This window comes from Rhineura floridana, chromosome 13 (assembly GCF_030035675.1).
Source record: "Rhineura floridana isolate rRhiFlo1 chromosome 13, rRhiFlo1.hap2, whole genome shotgun sequence".
In the NCBI taxonomy this organism is placed as follows: Eukaryota; Metazoa; Chordata; class Lepidosauria; order Squamata; family Rhineuridae; genus Rhineura; species Rhineura floridana.
Genome location: NC_084492.1, coordinates 40,988,033 through 41,002,019, shown reverse-complemented (window position 1 = coordinate 41,002,019; position 13,987 = coordinate 40,988,033). Strand labels below are relative to the sequence as shown.

Genomic DNA, 13,987 nt, shown 5'->3' with positions numbered 1-13,987 from the left:
GGGACTGAGCAGGAAAGGGCAAGTTTGTGTAATGGAAAAACCTTTGCACTAAAATGTTGTGGGCCATTCAGACAAGACAAAAGAAAGCACTTCTACAGACAACAGATAATTCGCTTGTGGGGTTGCCCGCCATGAGATGTGGCGACAGGTGGCCGCTAGTTTAGACAGCTTTAAAAAGAGATGAGACCAATGCATGGTGGATGCCTCCTCCATGAGGCACATGGGCAGCACGGAACCTCCATGTTCAGCAGCATTCTGCCTCCGAGTACCAGATGTGGAGGAAGGCTCCTCTCTCCCCTTGTGGGGCTCCAGAGCAGAGCTTGGAAAAGTTACTTTTTTGAACTACAACTCCCATCAGCCCCAGCCAGCATGGCCACTGGATTGGGCTGATGGGAGTTGTAGTTCAAAAAAGTAACTTTCCCAAGCTCTGCTCCAGAGGCATCTGACTGGCCAGGGACACCCATCAAGGCCATTCTCCTGGTCTCAGGTGCGTGGGCCCAACTCACTCCCCAAGGAAGCGAGGAAGCAACATGACCTGGGGCCAGACCCTTGCTCCATCCAGCTCAGGACCCTCTACGGTGGCTAGCAGTGGCTCTGCAGGACTGAATCTGGGAGCCATGTGCGGCACCTAGCCACGGCCCTGCACAGGCCAGCCTGGCCTCCTGCCCTCCACTGTGGCATGCTGGGCTCACAAAGGCCCACTGCCCTCCCTTCTCACTGGCACAATGCTGGCACAAGTCACGGACCTTGTCCAAGAGGCGGCGTCTTAGCTATGTGCGATATCTGCTGGTCTATAGGCAGGAGCACTGACTGTGGGCAGTTCACTGAGAATAAGTTATTGCAGGCAAATGGGACCCTTTGCAGTGGCAGGGACCTTTTTCTGTCAAGGTCCCCCTTCTCTTGGGGGTGATATCTCAGGGCCACATGCCAGCAGCAGGTAGGGCCAGCAGTGGGGGGGCACCCTCTCCCCTCCCAGCTGATTTCCAGGGTGGGACAGATTCCTTTTCCAAGAGGCCAGAACCAGTTGCTTGCAGAGTGGTTTTATCCCTGCCTCCTCCCATTGCTTCATTTGTTCTGTCTCCCCCCCCGGCCCTTCTGTTTTCCTTCTGGGAGAAATTTGGCAGAGATATGCAATTGCCCACCTTCATTACGAACGTAAGAGCCTTGCACTGGATCAGGCCAAAGGAGGCCCACCTAGTCCAGCGTATCCTGTTCTCACAGTGGCCAACCAGATGCCGCCTGCAAGCAGGACCGGAGCGCAAGAGCAGCACTCTCTCTGCCCGCTCTCTGCGGGCTCCAGCAACTGGTTCTAAGGACTCACCGTCAAAATGAGCTTCTCCACACAGTCAGGAGAGACACTGTGCAGGTGGGTGAGGTGCAGCTGCAGGTGGATCTTGTTGCTGAGCATGTCCTGGCAGAGAGGGCAGCGCAGCATCGGCTGGACCGAGTGCTGAGTCATGGCGTGGACCCTCAGCCGGTTCACATCGGTGTTGCTGTACTTGCAGTATGGGCACTGATACACCTGGAGGACAAGAAGAAACCACAAGCTTTGGTGAGGGCAAGCCTTGAGAAGGCCAGGCTGCAGGATAGTGTCTTCCTCCAACTTATCACCCCTTGGTACATGCTATCCTTTCCACACTGAGGGCATCTGAAAACAATTTTACCATGAGCTGCCTCATGGGCCCAAGCGGACTGAAAAGCAGATTATACATTAAACATAAAATCCAATATATACAATGCAACAAGAGAGCGAGCCCCAGTTTCCCAGGAGCAAGAACCAGGCATTCCAGCATCCCGACTCACCTGCTCAAGCTTGGCCTCATCTGAGGTTTTGGGCCATTTGGCGGCAGGCGATTCTGAACTTCTTGGAAACGAGATACGTTTGGAGGCTGTTGCAGACTCTGCCAGCTCCTTCTCTGCCTGGGTAACTTGCGCTGCAAAAAAGGGGAAAGAAACAACTGTGTGACCATGTGACCATACATTTTGTTATTGATCAATAAACCTCTGTCTTTTGGAACACAATCTTGGTCTGGAAAGTTTTTCCTTCAACACACCTCAGCTCGGGAGGTGAAGGGAGACAGACACCTAAGAATCTCTCAGAGAGGGTCAAGCCTCCAGTTCTGTCCTGCCCCTCACTACCATCCCTCCACAGAAATGTGCATTGAACCCTCACTCTGAATTACCTTTGCTTGCCCTCAGCAACGTCATCGCATCAGACTGGCTGCATGACATCACTATTGCTAAGACTATGAGGGACAAAGAGGTTCATATTGGAGCCACTACCGGAATGCAGGGGATGGAGTACAATTATGGAAAATCTGAAAACAAAGTGGAACCAGATTACCTGGGAAAACAACAACTCCTCTGCCCCTGTATAGACCTGTGAGATCACTTACGCCATCTGGGGAAATTCTACCTGCGGTGCCACAACTAGAGGCACGTGCCTGAAAGTGGGCGTTTCCCTCTATTGCCCCTCTACTGTGGAACGGCCTTGGCCATACATGAAGCAGCAACCATCCGTCTTGTACAAACACATAATTTTGTCCAGGCTTTCCAAGACTCCTAAGATTGGTCCCTTTTTAAAAATTGTTTTCATACTCCTGTTTTACTGGCTTAAAGTTATATTTTTCTTTTAATGATATTGTTTACTGCTTTTATGCTGTACACTGTTTGGATATTTTAAAATATTTAATGGTTTACCAATGCTTTTAAATAAATCTCTTCCAGCATAGATTCAGCAGGCATCCTTGCTTCTGACTTTCAGGCATTTTTGAAGACTTTATTATGCCAACAGGTCTATGCAGCTGTTTAAAATGTCTCTTGGGTAGCCAGTCATTTTAATTATTGTTCTGTATTGCTTTTAAATGTTTTCACATTGCTGTTCATTGCCCTGATGTTTTGCGACAAGGTGGCATATAAATATATATGAATAAAACAAATGCGTTCTCTGCAGTGTTACTGCAAAAGGAAAAGATTCCAATTCCCCACCCCTTCTTGCTTTTTTACGGAGAGAAAAGGGTCACAGAAAGCACCCCCTCTCATTTTGACCAAGAACTATTTTCCCTCCATGCACCAATGCAGCCAGATTGTGGGTCAACCCAACTGAGCTACACATGCAACGGATCCACTTCTTAGGGCAGCCCCTGCAGGCTCATTCAGATCAGCCTCCATCATCTCTCCCCAAGCCTGATCCTGGGAAAACACTGTTGCCCATTTATTTATTTATTTATTTATTTATTTATGGTATTTATATACCACAAACAATTACCGTTTCCAAGCAGTGCACATAAGCGCACACACACATGTGCTTCTGGGGGCGAAATGCAAGTGCTTCTAGAATCACTCTGGCGAAGGAACACAGATGGAAAACATGTCAAAACTAAAACTCTAGATGGATTTCCAATGCAATGCATGTCAACAAAGGGAAGAACATGGCAGATTCCCCTGGTGGTTGGGATAGGGGGGAGAAGCTTGGGACCCCCCCCCGCCCCAAGACAATTAAATCAATCTAACTTCCATTGCATCATTAGAGATAGGGATGCAGGCTATCCCAGATACCAAGATAAGCACTCTTTCTCCCTCACACACACACCCCGCCTAGCAATGGACCAGCATGATCACCCAGACCCACAGAAATACAAAAACGCCAAAGTGAACACCATTCTGGTGTGTTCTAGGAAGCTGTTGCTCTTCCCAGAATGCCCGCCTTCTGACCTTTGAACTCTGTGCCCCGGAGCACATAAATTTGCAGGGCATCTATTATTTAAAAACCACAAGGACAAGTATATTCTGCGCAGCCCCCCTGAACACACACATTCAGAACTGTACTTTAATCTGTCTCGAATCGACTTCAAACCCATTTCACCCTTAATGGGAGTTATTCATTTTCACTTGAAAGGTAATATATGACAGCTGGATATTTAACATGATGGATTGGCTGCCAATTAACTAGGTGGTTTAACGCTCCCTTCTTGCTCCCTTGCACTGACCCCCCCCCCAATCCCATAAAGATTCAAGGAAGATTCTGATGGGGGAATTTGCTCAAAAGCCACAAAAGAGGGCCCTGTACAACGGAAGAGAAGAGCAGCGAGGCCTGACCAGGAAGGCTCCCAGAGGCACCCCATCCTCCCTAACCCTACGCCAGTAGAGGGAACTGGGGCTCCTCCACAACTCTGTTGGCTTTTGTCGTCCCCCCCCCCCCGTTTACCTGCTGCTCCTTCAGCCACCACCAGGGTCAGCAAGGGAGAGCGGGTGAAGCCATAAGGGGCAATGGAGGGACAAAAGTCACCAGGATCAGGATAGGCACGGCTGGCCTATTCTTGCTATTATAATGGCATATTTTGTAATACTGTATATACAGATGCTTTAGATTCCTGCTGAGAGCTTATCTCCCTGAGCCAGCCCAAACATAAAACTTCAGTTATCCTGATTTGTTTGAAAAGTTTTACTGAGGTTTTATGGATAATTCGCAGTGCTGGTCCTACTCAAGAGCAGACCCACTGAAGTTAATGGACACAACTAATTCAGGCTCATTCATTTCTGTAGGTCTACTCTGAGTGTAACCCTCTGATTCTATCTGTGTGTTTGCTTTAAACATTTCGTGGTTTTAGCTGTGTTCTGTCAATAATTTTATGTACCACCATTTACAGAGTTTTAAGTGGTACATACACATTTCCATTTTCAGAAAGAAATGATCATGTTAATTGTATTTCATGTATTTTTAATGACATGTTTGGGGCTATGATGTGACAAAAAGTGGTCTAAAAGTACAATAAATAAATATGATTAGTCGGGGGGGGGTGTCAAGGAGTTTGTGCTGGATCTGGAAGCAGAGAGGAAGCCAGCAGGGGATTTAAAGGGGGAGTGGCAACAAGGCAGGAGGTGACCAGAGCATGAACCAGCCCCAGATTTCTCACCAATGGGGCGGAGAGGAAGGGGTGTGGTTTTGCCATTTTGAGAAGGGGGAAAAGACACAACCTGGCAGCAGAGAGAGGAGTCAAGGGTCGAGCCAGTGGGGGGTATTCAATGCTAGTCCTACTCTAAATTGAAGGGAATAGACATGACTAACTTAGGTTCGCTTATTTTAATGGGTCTACTCTGAGTGGGACTCAGGTGACTTCAACCCACAAGTCAGTGGATATTGGGGGGGGGAGGAAAGGGCTTGGGAGGAGAGGCCAGAAGCTCTGTTTGGGACACGGTGAGTTTAGGAGAGCGATGAAGCCTCCAGGCAGGCAGGCAGCTGGAGACCCGAGACTGGATAGGAGGAGGCCTGGGCCAGAGAGGGAGCGCTGGGTATCACCAGGGTCCAGGTCTCTACTGCCTTTCCTTTATTTCTTCCTACTTGTATTGGAATGTCCTGTCTTCCTCCAGGGTAAACAGCAGAGTCCCACAGGTCTATGATGAGTGCGACAAGAAAACTTCTTGTTAAGGACCTCCCCCTTGACCTCTGCTGCCAAATTCCTGTTAGCGTTCCCTGTTTGCTCACTCTCTGAGAGCTGGCTCACTTGTATATCCTCTAGACCAGCTGCGGCAGCTTCTTCTGCTCAGTTAGAAGTCAGGAAACAGAATGAAACTCCCAGCACACAGAACTGCTGATAGTTGCACCCAGCAGTTATCAGGCCATGCCGGATAACTTTAAACTTGTTTACACTGAATTGTATTTGCCACTTTGCAGCCCATTAACTCAGTTTGGAGAGGTCCTTTTGGAACTCTTCATAATCCCTTTTTGTTTTAAGATCCCTGCATAATTTGGTATCATCAGCAAGCTTGGCCACCTCACTGCTCACCTATAACTCTAGATCATTTATGAACAAGTTAAAAAGCACAGGAGGTCCCAATCCTCCACTTTCTACATCCCTCCATTGGGAGAACTGTCCATTTACTCCTGCTCTCTGCTTCCTGGTACTTAACCAGTTCCTGATCCACATGAGGATCTCTCCTCTTATTCTATGACTGCTAAGCTTACTCAGGAGTCTTAGGTGAGGATTCTTGTTGAAAGTTTTTTGAAAGTCCACATACGTTGTCAACTGGATCTCTTCTATCTAGATGCTTGCTGACACTCTCAGAGAACTCTAATAGGTTAATGAGACAAGACTTACTCTCGCAGAAGGCATGCTGGTTTGCTCTTCCAAATGCTTGGTTATTTTATCTTTAAAAATACTTTCTACCAGTTTTCCTGGGACAGACATTAAGCTAACTGGCCCACAATTTCCGGGATTCCCCTGGATCCAATTTTAAAGATTGGCGTTACATTGGCCATTTTCCAGTCCTCAGGTATAGAGGCAGATCTGAGGGACAAGTTACATATTTTTGTTAGAATTTCAGCAATCCCACATTTCAGTTCTTTGAGAACTCTTGGGTGGATGGCATCCAGGCCTGGTGATTTGTCAGTTTTTATTTTGTCTGTTAAGCCTCAAACTATCTCGTCATCACTATTTGCCTCAGTTCTTCAGAGTGTCTTCCTGCAAAAGATCTGCCCACCGGGGTATTTGGTTCAGCATCATGGTAGATCTGAGGGTCGGGGAGGTGGGGTTGCTGTGGTCTATAAGAGTTCCATCTCACTCACCAAGCACCATGTCCATACAACTACTGGTCTGGTATGTTTGCACCTTGTGTTGGGCCAGAGGGACAGACTAGGAATCCTTTTGGTGTACCGCCCACCTTGCTGCCCAGTGGCTTCCTTAACTGAGTTTACGGAAGTGGTCTCGGAGGTATTGTTGAGATCCCCTAGACTATTAGTACTGGGGGATGTCAACATTCATGCCGAGGCTACTTTGTCTGGGGCAGCTCAGGACTTCATGGACTCCATGACAACCATGGGGCTGTCCCAATATGTTAGTGGCCCAACACATATATCGGGGCATACACTCGACCTTATTTTTGTTACTGGACATGGGGATAGTGATCTGGATGTGGGGAGTTTTACATCTCTCCCTTTGTCATGGACAGATCACTGCTTGCTGAAGTTTAGACTTTCAGCGACCTGTTCCCTCCGCAAGGGTGGGGGACCTATTAAATTGGTCCGCCCCCGGAGACTAATGAATCCTGAAGGTTTTCAAAGGGCTCTGGGGGATTTTCCGGCTGATAGGACCGGCGCTCCTGTTGAAGCCCTGGTTAATCTGTGGAATGCGGAGATGGCCCGGGCTGTCGACACGATCGCTCCTGCGCGCCCTCTCCTTTGCAGAGCTCATTCAGCTCCTTGGTATACTCCAGAGTTGAGGGCGATGAAGCAAGATAGGAGGCAGCTTGAGCGGAGATGGAGACGAACTCCTGATGAATGCAACTATACGCTGGTTTGTGCTTTCACCAAGCGGTATACAGGAGCGGTGAGGGCGGCGAAAAAACAATATTTCGCCGCCACTATTAAGGCATCTCTCTCCCGCCCAGTGGAGTTTTTTAGAGTTGTCTGAGGGCTACTCCATCTAGGGCTTCAGGACACTGTAGATACTTCGGTGGCCCGCTGCAATGAGTTTGCTGAGCACTTCCAGCATAACATCTTACGCATTCGTCGGGACCTAGACTCTCATTTTATAGCAGTTAACCCTAGTGAGGTGTCTGGTGCACAGTCTTATCATGTTTTGTTGGATGAGTTTCAGTCGGTTCAGTTCGAGGACGTGGACAAGATGCTTGGACAGGTACGTGCAACCACTTCGGTACTAGATCCTTGCCCCTCTTGGCTAATAAAAACTGGCAAGGAGGGAACAGTTGGCTGGGCCAGGGAAGTGATAAATGCCTCCTGGCTGTCTGAAGGAGGCAGCAGTGAGACCACTCCTGAAAAAGCCTTCCCTGGACCCAGAGGATTTCAGCAGCTACAGACCAGTGGCAAATGTTCCATATCTCGGCAAGATCTTGGAACGAGTGGTTGCTGACCAGCTCCAGGCGCTATTGGATGAAACCGATTATCTAGATTCATTTCAATCGGGTTTCAGGCCCGGTTTCGGCACTGAGACGGCCTTGGTCACCCTGTTTGATGATCTATGTCGGGAGAGAGACAGAGGGAGTGTAACTCTGTTGATTCTCCTTGATCTCTCAGCGGCTTTTGATACCATAGACCATGGTATCCTTCTGGAGAGGCTTGTGGAGTTGGGAGTTGGAGGCACTGCGTGGCAGTGGTTCCGCTCCTACTTGGCAGGCCGTCTCCAGAAGATAGTGCTTGGGGAACATTGCTCGACACCGTGGGTACTCCAATGTGGGGTCCCGCAGGGTTCGGTTTTGTCTCCCATGCTTTTTAACATCTATATGAAGCCGTTGGGTGCGGTCATCAGGAGTTTTGGAGTGCGTTGTCACCAGTACGCTGATGACACGCAGCTCTACTTCTCCTTTTCATCTTCCTCAGGTGAGGCGGTCAATGTGCTGAACCGTTGCCTGGACGCGACAATGGACTGGATGAGAACTAACAAACTGAGACTCAATCCTGATAAGACTGAGATGCTGTTGGTGGATGGTTTTTCCAATCAGATGGTGGATACATATCCTGTCCTGGATGGGGTTACACTCCCCCTAAAGGAAGAGGTTCGTAGTCTGGGAGTCGTTCTAGACTCTTCCCTGTCACTTGAGGCTCATGTAGCCTCGGTGGCACGGAATGCGTTCTACCAACTTCGATTGGTAGCCCAGCTACGTCCCTACCTGAGTAAGGAGGATCTTACATCAGTAGTACATGCTCTGGTAACCTCACGTTTGGATTACTGTAATGCGCTCTATGTAGGGCTACCTCTGAAGACGGTTCGGAAGCTACAGCTGGTGCAAAATGCGGCGGCCAGACTGCTAACAAGAACGAAGTGGTCTGACCATATAACACCTGTTTTGGCCCGCTTGCACTGGCTTCCAATACGCTTCCGGGCCAAATTCAAAGTGTTGGTATTAACCTATAAAGCCTTATACGGCGCGGGACCTCAATATCTGTCGGAACGCCTCTCCCGCTATGAACCGGCTCATACACTACGGTCTGCTACGAAGGCCCTCCTCCGGGTCCTGACTCATAGGGAGGCCCGGAGGGCAGTGACAAGATCAAGGGCCTTCTCAGTGGTGGCCCCCAAACTATGGAATAGTCTCCCCGAGGAGGTTCGCCTGGCGCCGACACTATCATCCTTTCGGCGCCAGGTTAAAACCTTTCTCTACTCCGAGGCATTTTAATTTTTTGTTAATGATTGTAATGTTTGTAATTTGATTTTAGCCTTTGCTGTTTTTAGATTGTGAAATTTGATTTTAGACTGATGTTTTTGTATTATATTGTATTTTATTGTATCTATGTTCACCGCCCAGAGAGCTATTGCTAGTCGGGCGGTATATAAGTTTTAAAAAATAAATAAATAAATAAATAAAAGTTAGTTCAGGCACAGGGATCTGCCCTACACCTGCACAAAAGGACTGTAGATGACAGAAGGAGCAAGAGACACAGCGTGGGAACGGTGGAGAAAAGTGTGTGCATTGTTGACGGAGATGAGGTGATGATCACACAGAGGGAACTTCAGAGCACAGGGGTCAGAGACAAGAACTGCACCAATATTCAGTTCAAGCCCATCCCACAGGTTCTGTGGTAAAGCATTTTATTCTTTTCCTCAAAATTACACTACTACTACTACTACTACTACCACCTTTCCTTGCAAAGAATCTGCTTTTGTTCTGGTGGCAACCACCTGTTTTGGCCCCATCTGATGATCCAGACAAACTTCTGTCACAGGTGCAGAAACCTCAGAATTGCCATCAATAACCTGAGAAGACCAGCTGCCCCAGACAGGCAACATATGCCCCTTTTAACAAAAAGGATAGCCTCCATCAGGACTAGTCTGCTCGTATGACTTCTATTCCCAAGAAAGGTGGCAGAGCAGTACAAAACTGCCCACTTGATTTTCAGCTTCTAGAAGGATGTGGAGCAGTCGGAAGCACATCAGAGCACCTAAAGATGAGCTTCTGCTTGGGAAACTCACTGCTTGTGCGGGGGGAAGCTGCAGGCACCCCAGAGTAAGGCCAGATTTGAATGGACAAACTGCCTGTGGTGCTTCACCAATGGCAAGGAAGCCCTGGCGCCTCTGCAGGCCTATAAAGCTTAGACAGTCCCCAGGCATGATCTGATATTAGTATCACACTGCTGACAGCCCTGGTGACTGACCAGACCTAAAGCCATACAATGGGCAGGAGGGAGGAGTAACACTGGCTCCACCTCTGTTTTCTCTCCATTGAGCTGAGATCATCTTCCAGCCAGGGTTTCCTGGCTTGGGCAACATAAATCTATATACTGGCCGTTCAGTATTTATCTGAGGGGTGCCCTATATAAGCCTGGAAAACGAGGGCGCTGCTGCATGTGTGGGATTTCCCAGTCCACTGGGACTGCCTGCAGAATGACAACCCTTGCCTTGTGTTTTATAACGCTGGCATGGCTAAAGGCAGCCAGTGGTCTGGATGAAAGGCAGCAGCCCTTGGAGCCACTCACTGCCTCTTGGAGCACCAGCCCTGAAATGTTCATGCTCTGCCACTGGCCTGGCCTGGCCCATGGAAGCAAGACCTCTGCAGATGCTCCTTTTGTTTCCAATGGGACCTTTATATAGGCTGCTTGGGGAACAGATGGTCTTCTCATTAATACCTCTCAGGAAAGACCCCCAAGGAGAAGGCAAGTGACGATCTGGAGTGAGGACTGGCCGCCCTTGCTGCCTTGCCCAACGGTCATGGACAGGAGGGAGGAGAGAAGAGCTGGGCAGTGAGAGGGGAGATGATGTACAGAAAGGGACATCCAAAGCAGCTGGCAGTCCAGGGGCATCAAAGGGCAGAGAGAGTCCCCCCTGCCTGCCAGCTGAGTTTCTTTGGCAGCACCTCCAAAAGGACAACGGTTGCCTTCCCAGCCACGGCCAGGCTGTTTCAGCTGCAGAGATCAAGTTGTCGTGTTGTGGAGAAGAGCCCAAACAGTTAAATGAAAAGGGAGAGAGGGGCACACATTTTTCCTTAAAGAGAAGGCTGCACCCATAGCAGTACAATTACATGATCCTGGAAGTTTCCAAATAGTCAGCTTGTGTCGTGTGAGCCGCACTTTGAATCCTATGCCCCAGAAAGAGCATGCCACAACAGAAAGTTTCCTACCCAAAGAGTTTTCACACTGCTTCAAATTTTCAACACTGAAAAAAAGTCTTCTTCTCTATGTGTGCTGGGAAAAGAGGCTCAGAGTCCTGCCTGGGGTCGGAAAAGCAAAGAGGGCAGACTCTACTTGACCAAAGACAACGCTCTCCCCCCCGCAAGTCATCAGTTGTTCTGAGCTAAAGCACCACTGACAGACCCTTCATCTAAACTTCCATCTACTAACCCAGCAGCATAATGGAGGAGCCAATTAAATGATTATTAATTCATGCTACTTTCCGTAAGCCAGGGTCTCATCTCTCTGCATTCCGTAAACCAACTCGCCACCTGCCCCAGAAATTTACAGCAGGAGGACTCACTGACGTTTGCTCGCTCCATGGATCTCATCAGCTCAGCAGCTGACAAGCATCTCAGGAAGCAAAGCTCTCCAACCAGGGAGGGTCCTTCTGCTCCATCCTGTGGTTGTTGGTGGGCCTGGGAGTGGGCCTGCTTTGCAGATGCCCTTCCTGGTTAAGTGGGAGCCACAGAAAACTCCACTTCAGGGTGGTGTTACGGCACTCAGCCTCCTCAACGGATGGAGACCTTGTGATTTTTATTTATTTATTTAGTTAGTTGCATTTCTAAACCGCCCTATAGCTAGCAGCTCCCAGGGCGGTGTACAACATGATAAAACCACAATATTTAAAATACAGCAAGTGTGTATTGCGCAGACAATATAAAACATTATATAAACAAAGTAAAAGAAAACTAGAAATAAAATAAAATAAATAAGATTAAAAAGCATAAAATACATTAAAATGCCTGGGTGAAGAGGTGGGTTTTTACCTGGCGCCGGAAAGATGACAGGGAAGGCGCCAGGCATATCTCATCTGGAAGGGCATTCCATAATTCGGGGGCCACCACCGAAAAGGCCCTAGATTTGTTACTGTTCTCCGGGCCTCTGTATGGGTTGGGACCCGGAGAAGGGCCTTAGACGTCGAGCGGAGTGAACGGGTAGGAACATAGCGAGAGAGGCGTTCCATCAGATATTGTGGTCCAGTGCCGTTAAGCAGAAATGAGCCCCAAAGTGTTTGGCTTCATGATCATTTTTTATCATTTTACTGTTTTATTCTCTCTATGGTTTATTTTTATGTACACCACTTAGAAATGCCAATGATTAAATGATATATAAATGTCTTAAATAAAGAAACAAACAAAGAAGCTGGTGCAGTTATGGAGGCCATTCTCATGCCGGTGGATCTTGGAGGCATCGCAGCCCTTGAGGCCGGAGGGTGCCCCATAAATGTCCTCAACAAATCTACAAGTTTAAGACAGAGCAGCCTGAAAGTCAAGAGGAGAGCACACAGCGCAACTAAGTAGTCTTGGAAACAGACTGAGAAGAAGGGCTTAATTGTGCCCTGACAACCTTCGTAGAAACATGGACAAGGAGGCCAGTCAACCCTCCTGAAAATGGAGGCCCCAGAGCAGCTGCCAGTCTAGCATGAGGGCAGTGTCTGGCCCTCAGAGCGCAAAAAGGAGGTTCGGCAGGAAGTGCCAAAGGTAGACGGGCAAAATACAGTAAAGAGAAAAAGCATAAATACTTCCTCTGGCTAACAGAGCTGCCCCTACACTTTAGTGCTGACCAGGCTTTTGGCAAAGGAGCGGAGCTGGTATGCAGGCATCACGCTGGAAAGAGATATCGTCTGGGGAGGAGCAGTGATGCGGTGGGCCCAGCACGTCTCCCCTTCCCTAGACAATGGCAATGGCAGCTAAGCAATGGCATAACACACCCCGCTGAGAGGCTGAGCGTTCAGACTGATCCAAGCAAGCTGGAAAATGGGTCTAAAAGGTGAACTCACTAAAGGGTCATACCCAAGAAAGAAAGGCCCACCAGAACGCTGGCAAGAGAGTGCCCACTGTGAGGCCAGAGGGTACCGGAAAGGAGAGCTGCTGTCACACACCCCTCTGGGTACTCGGATTCAGACCAGGAGTGGGAGGTATTTGAGGAAGAAGACTGGGGGTGGGGGTGTATGAGACAACAGAGCAGAGCTCTTTCGCCACCTCCCTCTGCCTGGATCTACTGATGAGGCAGGAGTCCCAGAGGAGGGGGGCTGTTCCAGACCCACCAGAGGATGAGGAGCGCTGAGGGGTGCGGTCTGCCACTACAGAGGCGGTGGATTCAGAGGGGGAGGCAGGTCCAGCAAGCTCTCCTAGGCAGAGGCGATGCATCAAGAGAAAACTCGTCTCCTTAGGCTAGGAATTCCTTCCGGGATGGGGTTTCTAGTGAGCAGCTGGGCATTCTCCATCTCTGCTTGAAAGCCTGGCAGGTAGACAGGGAAACTTGTTGCAACAGTGTCACAGCCGCCATGTGGTCTTGAAGTCCTTGTTACTGATCTTGGACACCTGAACCTTGGCCTTGATCCTGGAGTGGACTTAACTGTTGCTGCTCCTTTGCCTGGTAAGAGCATCTGGACTCTATTTGGCTCTTTTCACAATGCTCAGTTTGTAACGTTAGTCTGCAATAATAAACATTCACTTCTGTACTTACAAGAAAGTGCACCTGTTGTCGTTTTTGGGCAGGAGCCACAACAGTTACAAAGGAACCAGAAAGAACAAGGTGGCCAGAGGAGAGAGGTGTAAAAGAAGGGATATGCTACCCGCATTTTCCAAATATCTGAACAGATGCCAGAAAGGAAAGTGGGCTCTGGACACGGTGTCCGGAGCGCTGAAGGGCTGATACCCAGCCACAGGGCTGGGAGTTGACTAGACCTCCCCCCCTGGACTCTTTCCCATCTCCGATTCAATGAGAGCTTCGGCTATGGGGCAGTATACACATGTAATAAATAATAACAATAATAATGGAAGGGGGGAGAAAGAGCTGTGCCTTGTCTCTCTCACAGAGGGTATGGGGGGGGGAGAAAAGGGTGCAGGAAGAGACCACCAG

At 48.9% G+C, this 13,987-nt stretch overlaps 1 protein-coding gene across 6 annotated transcripts in view; it reads right to left on the bottom strand.

The window, feature by feature from the left end:
• The window catches only part of ZFHX3 (zinc finger homeobox 3), a 178,677-nt gene that overhangs the window by 21,448 nt on the left and 143,242 nt on the right, over positions 1-13,987 (bottom strand). For all 6 annotated transcript variants that reach the window (XM_061594327.1, XM_061594326.1, XM_061594332.1 and 3 more), the window contains 2 exons: positions 1,804-1,934; positions 1,322-1,522 (listed from right to left, as the gene is read on the bottom strand). In XM_061594327.1, the coding sequence (XP_061450311.1) occupies positions 1,322-1,522; positions 1,804-1,934 (332 nt within the window). The remainder of the gene's footprint in view (positions 1-1,321; positions 1,523-1,803; positions 1,935-13,987) is intronic.